The sequence below is a fragment of the Entelurus aequoreus genome, linkage group LG08, assembly GCF_033978785.1.
Source record: "Entelurus aequoreus isolate RoL-2023_Sb linkage group LG08, RoL_Eaeq_v1.1, whole genome shotgun sequence".
Classification (NCBI taxonomy): domain Eukaryota; kingdom Metazoa; phylum Chordata; class Actinopteri; order Syngnathiformes; family Syngnathidae; genus Entelurus; species Entelurus aequoreus.
In genome coordinates this window covers 25,567,385-25,575,219 of record NC_084738.1, presented here as the reverse complement: position 1 = coordinate 25,575,219, position 7,835 = coordinate 25,567,385, and the positions used below count along the sequence as shown (strand labels likewise).

The 7,835-nt window shown below is 36.7% G+C and overlaps 1 protein-coding gene and 1 long non-coding RNA gene across 5 annotated transcripts in view; one reads left to right on the top strand and one right to left on the bottom strand.

Moving 5' to 3' along the window:
* grid2ipb (glutamate receptor, ionotropic, delta 2 (Grid2) interacting protein, b) overlaps positions 1-7,835 on the bottom strand; it is a 55,083-nt gene that overhangs the window by 29,237 nt on the left and 18,011 nt on the right. For all 3 annotated transcript variants that reach the window (XM_062056106.1, XM_062056107.1, XM_062056108.1), the window contains exon 5: positions 4,367-4,651. In XM_062056106.1, coding sequence (XP_061912090.1) covers positions 4,367-4,651 — 285 coding nt within the window. The remainder of the gene's footprint in view (positions 1-4,366; positions 4,652-7,835) is intronic.
* LOC133655709 (uncharacterized) overlaps positions 1-7,835 on the top strand; it is a 47,296-nt gene that overhangs the window by 29,053 nt on the left and 10,408 nt on the right. For both annotated transcript variants that reach the window (XR_009827030.1, XR_009827029.1), the window contains exon 3: positions 4,458-4,688. This is a non-coding gene — a long non-coding RNA (uncharacterized LOC133655709). The remainder of the gene's footprint in view (positions 1-4,457; positions 4,689-7,835) is intronic.

Below are 7,835 nucleotides of genomic sequence, written 5' to 3'. Positions count from 1 at the left end.
AAAAGATCATATGATCATGTGACATTCATGCACGTCTTTTAACGAATACATTTCAGGAAAGCACAAGGGAATAGATATGTGTATGGTGTAGCCACAGGCAGGTTGCCATGGAAACGACTGGAGGCTAGCGAGCTTTCTTGACATGTAAACATGGGCTGAGAGAGGCCTTAAAAAAGACAACAGCAGAATACGCAATGTGTGTCTTTGGAGTTTGGCATATGTTACGTGAGGAGATGCAGATGTGTGGGTGGTGCGCCGTAAAGCTGAAGGCAAAAGTCAGCGCACACAAAAACATCCAGTCACCAAAAAGTTACGTAACTGAAGAGCAGACAAAGGGTTTGCAAACTCTCTAAAATCACAACTTTATGTAGAGAGCCTCAACTGTCTTGTCAGACATCAATACTGTACAGCCTTGTGTGTGAGTATTTTTAGCTACGACATATCCAGTATATATAAAGTTGTGCAATACTCTTTGGGGGAAAAGGCACCCTACATGGACCAGGGATGGGGTCTCCCAAGGCGACGCGAGCATCCCCCTCTCATGTACCCAATACAAAAGTAGCATGACAAAACATTACCACTACAAACTTTGCATAGTTTTTCTTCATTGGCTTTTACTACGGTTTGCTTCTCCGTACTCCCCTCATACATGTTCCACTGAGCAAGTGTGAACATGTGATGTACTTTGATAGCAAGCTCGTAAAAAATTAAACTAGTGATTCTCCAACTGTGGTATGCGGGATCCATCAAGTGGTACGCCAACGAATCACTTGATTAAAGTACAAACACAGCATTACTGTTCAAACTGTGTGTAATGTTACGGTGGCCAAAAATATTTTATATATTTGTTAAATAACCTCTGCACTGTTTTTAATGAATACTTAGGCCTGCTACGCTACTGTGTTTTAATGTTGATCATTATGACGGTACATGGAGAGCAAAGTTTTTTCTGAGGTGTTACTTGGTGAAAAAAGTTTGAGAACCACTGAGTTATTAAACCATTAATGTCAATAAAATATGTTTCAATTTGCAGTTATTCAACATTATGTTTCATATAATTATTACAATGAATATGATAAATGTATCCATCAGACTACAATGAAATATGTTTTTGTTCAATACATAAGCCTATTGTGTGCTGTGTGTAGGGCACTATGATCCGTGGGTGGGGGCATTTTGAGTGAAAAGACACACATGTAAAATGCCAATTAATGAATGACAATTTACCACACATGTATTTGTAGCCCCTTCCTGCTCAGTCACTAATAAGATTTAACAGAAAATGCCCCCTTTGGCATCACACTGTTTCCTGTGGCGGGCAGACTGCGTTCCAATCTTGTAAGACATTCGCAAAGAAGATTTTCCAATTTGTTATTTTGCACCAAAAAATAAACTGTTGAACAATTAATTTCCAATGAGTTTGTTTGAGCTAGAGGATGCTGGAAACAAATCGATTCACATCGGAACTAAATTATTTTTTTTATCACGACTCAAGAATCTATTTTTAGTCCATTGCAGTGCTTACTCGCTGCACCTGTACGTCATACGCCAGTAGCCAAAAAAAACTTTCGTGACCTGTAACCTTTTTTGAAAAAGGTTTTAATAAAATGTATGTACAAAATAATATATTGCAAAAAAAAAAATCAGTTTGAATTGAGAATTGTGTCGAATCGGGATTCGATTTTGAATAGAATCGTCACCCCCAAGAACCAGAAGCTAATTTAATTGTCGTCATAGGATTCACATCCCTATTTTTAGTACAAACATGCCTTAAATTAAATTAAAGTTTTAGTCAAAAACTATACATTTTATAAGTTTTACATAAATAAATAAAAAAGTGTGACTATTTTTTGTAATGATAATGGGGGTCTTCCAAATACAATTCTGCTTAGAGCCCCAATTTAGCCAGGTGTTGGTAGAGTGGCCGTGCCAGCAATCGGAGGGTTGCTGGTTACTGGGGTTCAATCCCCACCTTCTACCATCCTAGTCATGTCCGTTGTGTCCTTGGGCAAGACACTTCACCCTTGCTCCTGATGGCTGCTGGTTAGCGCCTTGCATGGCAGCTCCCGCCATCAGTGTGTGAATGTGTGTGTGAATGGAGGAATGTGGAAATACTGTCAAAGCGCTTTGAGTACCTTGAAGGTAGAAAAGCGCTATACAAGTATAACCCATTTATCATTTATCATTACATTAGTGCTTCAATATTGCAAGCTTTGTCCAGCTAGCGAGATGGCAGAAAACGTCCATCCACAGTGCAAAGAGGTTTCCGCAAAACAACCTAACGTCCTTGCTAGCGGGATTGCGGCTTACTCATCATCTCCTCTGGGGTATTATTTTCTATGTATAAGTAGGAAGGAAGACGAGGAATAGCTAAACATGCTACATTACACACCATAGAGGGACCTAATAGGCCACGATAACCGCTAGAGGTGTCATTTTCTTTTCTTTTTTTATGAATTAATCATAATTCTTATTTGTAACGATTCTTAATCGATTAAATCAAAAATCGATTGGATTTTTTTCAGTCTGCCCTGTCTTGCCATTCAGGCAAATCATATTGTTGATGTAGATGCCCATATCTGCTGTACAGATTTAATATAGAAAAGACAAATGTGGGATAATTCTCTTGTTGCCTTATTTGTATTTGACTTTATTAAATGTTTGGGAATATTTTTATTAAACAAAACCAGTTTTATTTTAAGTAATATAGAATTGTATCAGAGCTGTTTATCTATTTCATGGAGGAATGTAGTTATTAAAAAAGTATAGATTTTGAATCAAGAATCGATTCTGAATCGAATTGTCAGCCACAAGAATCGAATCAAATAATGCTCTTGAACGTAAACCAGGGTGGTCGGATTGGTACAAATATCAACAGTAATGATACCTAGTATAGATTCAGAATATGGTCGATACTATAGTGATTAGATCAATAGTTTTTACTATCACAAAATTGTTTTTTTTGGTCATTTTTGTTGTTGTTTACAAACTCAGAAAATAGGTCCCTGGACACCGGAGGACTTTAAGGGGATACACCAAAAGATTGCTATCAGAGCCAATAGTAGTTTTTGCTTATGTTTAGTTATTTTTCACTATTGTTATTGTTTTGATCAAAATATTGTATTTAAAGGGAAATATTATACATATTTGATATTGTTACACCACTATTTTGTGTTTTTGTCTGATAATAATTGTCATCAAAAATGGAATCATTAAATGATCTTGAAAATTGGAAGTATCAGCATTGTTATGACCCATACTGCCTCTGTAACTACTTGGTATCGGATCGATACCCAAATTTGTAATATCGCCCAAAACTAATGTAAAGTATCCAAACAACAGACTAATAAGTGTTTATCACATTTCAACAGAAGTGCAGATAGAGACATGTTACAAGAGAACGTAACCAGATATCAACAGTAATTAGCAAGTGGATTAATATTAGTTATGATTTAATAATACAACCAGAAATGGCGCAATCTGTTACCGCTTACATCAGCAGCTAAATTAGGAACCTTTGTAACCCGTTTTGGAATAGATCTATTATAACTTATATCAAAATAATATATCGTGGTAAATATCGTTATTGCAGGAGGCTGCAATATATATCGCCATATAGATTATTGATAACATTTTAATATGGGGAACACATATTCACCATTAATTAGTTGCTTATTAACATGCAAATTAGTAAAAAAAATGGCTTTTAGTCATTATTAAGTACTTTTTAATGCCTTATTCTGCATGACCTTATTATACAACCAGTAAGCCATTAACTAAGAGTCTTCCCTCATTAACCTCAGAATTATTGCTTATTAGTAACCCTAACCCTAACCCTTATATGTTCCGCTAGTGTCCAAATAACTCTAAATTAAGTATTTTTTACATTAATAAGCAACTATTTAATGGTGAATATGTTCCCTATACTAAAGTGTTACCAGATTATTATATGGATGTATTATATAATAAATCCTTTTGAAAACAGCGTCCTCTGCAGTGGATATTGGCGTTTTTAGTTGTCGAAATGTGTAAATACACCAAAACTAAACGTCCACTTCTGGTTCTCAGGAGGATATTTTGCATATCTAGCAGATGGCGACTCGTTAAAGGAAGCTTGATCAGCATTTTGTGTAATGCATCAATAACGTAAACGTTGTAATAATATTGTGTCTCTGTTTTGTTTTCAAGAGCGAGGTTACTGTTCTCACGGTGTAAAACAATGACAACAATAATAGCTGCAGTGCATAGCATGAATACAATAAGGTAGTGTTAAAAAGAGTGTGTGTGGGGTTATAATGCAGTGGGAATGTTTTGCATCATATTTCCACACCACTTCACGTCCGAATGAAGGAAGTTGCGTGCTCACCTTTGATTGGGTCCAATGGGGGGATGCGTGGCTACCCCAGACTTTGACTTCCTGTGACCTCTCTCTCTGTCCGCCTCGCCCCTCCCTCCAGGTGCGTCCCCTCCATCACGGGGCACCGAGCTGGCACGTTTGCCCCTGTGGTGGCGGTCTGAGTGGTCCTCACTACGGCTACGCCGTATCCTGCCTTGCGGCTCGCTGATGCTCTTGCTGCGACAAAGCCTGTTGATCACGTTCTGGGAGACGGAGTCGTCGAAGAGCTGTCGGTGCTTCTTGGGAATGAAGATTCTGGCCAACATGGCAGCATGCGGAGGGAAACAGGAAGGTAATATTACCCCTCAGAAATCAATGATCCTGCCTGCATCTAAGGAAACCAGATTGTTTACATCCAGTTCAAAACATCATGGTTCCAGGGGGAAAAAAAGGCTTTTGTCAGACAAAATTGACAATCTTTTGCGCTGTAAAAAAAAAAAAAAATAGTTGAAAAAGTCAACCGGAAAAAAGAAGACTGCGGCAGTGAGAAGCAGAGCCCGACTATTCAGCAAGAGAAAATGGTGTGGGAGTGATGAGCATGGGATTCCTCCTCTGCTTCTGTAGCTCCCTCTCCTTTTCCCTCTCTCTCTCCTTCTACAGTGTCTCCCACACTTCCGTCCACCCGTCACCTCAGAGTGAGCGCCACTCAGGAAGGCGTCATTGCCTCGTTGACCTAAGGCCTTGTCGTTTTTTTTACCGTTTCGACCAAGCAAATCTTTTATTTCCATGAGGGAACCGACTTGAATTAGCTGTAGCTCTGCAATGAATCACAGAATAGAAACAATGGCGGTTGCAGTAGTTGACATTGTCTCTTCACACCAACAACATCCCAAAGCTGAATCACCTTTCTTTCAACTCCTGAATCATCAAGAAGAGGCGGCATCGAGCTACTGTAATAACAAAAAGTGAAACATCAGTGTCCAAGCCGCAAATAGGGTGCACCTTCCTTTTAAATCCAACCCAGAAAATAAAGCATAACATTATATTTGCCCGTACTACACCGTTGGTGTTACAGTAGTTACTTCATTCAAGCTTGAACGATACACAAGCCTCCAGGTAGGGGGCAGCAGTGCTCAAACTAATCAACAGGCTGCCCCATTAGAAGAAGTACACAGGAACATTAGCACAGAAATACGATGGAGCATACTGTACATAAAGTAAGTAAATAAGTACATTTTATTTATAAAGGGCTTTTCACAGATAAAATCACAAAGCGCTGTACAAAACATAGGTGAAGTAAAACATAGGTGAAGTAAAACATAGGTGAAGTAAAACAACAATTCAATTAAAACAACTTGATATCATAAAAAGGATACCAAGTGGATTAAAAATGATAGTTAAAAGGTGCATTAACTGAAAGCTTTGAATAAATTAAGTGATGATGTTCATCAGTCAACTCATTAGTGTTAATTTTCAATCTATCAAGGTAAAAAAAAATACAGGATGTTATTTATGTAGTTTGATCATTTTCCTCGACTGGTGCACTAACATCATGTGTTTTTTGTTTTTTTTACATATGTAGCATAATCTACAAAGATACAAAGAATTGCTATTGCGACATCCAGTGGACACATTTAGAACAGCAGTTTCTTTCATTTAAAAATTTCCGCTTATTTTTATACTTCGCAAACTCATCCCGCGGGCCGGATAAAACCTGTTCGCGGGCCATATGTTTGACACCCCTGTTGTATGTGATATATGTCAATATTGCTGTATGAACTGATAGTTCACATCTATGGTATTAACTCTGACAGAAAAACTAAATTAAGATCACTCCTTGGTGGCACAAGGAAAAGCCAAAACACGACCCCCCAGTGATATCAGAGCATACTGCCGGTGGGCAATACAATTATACACGCACTAAACAGTCAGTGTGGTTCTTGTGCACACTACTTCAAATTCCCACTTCTGTGAACTAGTAGTAGTAGTGGTGAAACCCACTAGGGTCTGCCCCCTTCACACTGCCCTGGGATCGAACAGGGTTTGCATATTGTTAGTCGAGAGCAAAGGGACAAACAAGGCAAATTACCAAGCTGCGAGCTCATTGTCCAGCGCGACTCGGAAGGCGTCAGGGAGTGAGGTTCACACTCATACTACCTCACAGCCACACTGTCATTTGTTGTACAGTGGTACTACAAAAATATCCATACATTATTTCATTTTCTACTTGAAGTAGTAGTCTATTACAATTGACTTTAGGCTGGCGGCATATGAAAACGTCTACTTGTTTTGAAAATGATCTTTACCATTGCTATGTGGTGCTAGGAAGGCCACCCTTAACTAATGTTTTTGGCACCCTCTGGTGGTTGCATCCACAGCTTAAAACAAAATTTATATCAATCCATCCATTTTCTACTGCTTATCCCTGAGGTAGGCTCCAGCACCCCCCGCAAAACTTATATCGTTACAAGAAAATGATTACAGAATGCAACAAATAAAGGGGTAGAGATCAAATTCCGTATACGGGCCTTAGAAAACACCTATACAAAATCCTTTGGCTCAGTCAACAGTTAAAGTGCACATAGTTTATATACTATTTAAATGTTCTTTATTTGATGTTGTTATGAAAAGGCTTGTCAGTGATAGCTTAAGATGAATGTGATCAGGTAAAAATGGAGGACACATATTTTTAGCTTGATTTAGTGTGTGCGTGCGTGCGCGTGTGTGTGCGTGCGTGTGTCCACAATAAACAGACCAATGGGATTTAAATAAATGTTGTGCATTGAAGTAGGTGTCAACACCCACACAGTCCCTTGCAGTTTGCTCTCTATGTGTCTCCGCTAACCATCATCTAAACCAGGGGTCCCCAAACTAAGGCTCGCATCCAAAGTTAAGTTGTTTTTTTTAGTTTTTTAAAATCTGTCGTTTCTAATCCATTTTCTACCGCTTGTTACTCTCGGTGTCTCCTAGCCGCTCAGGCAAATCATATTGTCTAAAAATGCATTTTCCCATCGATATCGTGACATCATCGCAATCGGAATATACTGTATATATATATATATATATATATATATATATATATATATATATATATATATATATATATATATATATATATATATATATATATATATATATATATATATATATATATATATATATATATATTTATATACATACATACATATATATATATATATTTATATACATACATACTGTATATATATGTATATATTTATATACATACATACTGTATATATATATATATATATATATATATACATATATGTGTGTGTATATATATATATATATATATATATATATATATATATATATATATATATATATATATATATATATATATATATACTGTATATATATATATATATATATATATATATATATATATATATATATATATATATATATATATATATATATATATATATATATATATATATATATGTGTGTATATATATATATATATATAAAAATCTCC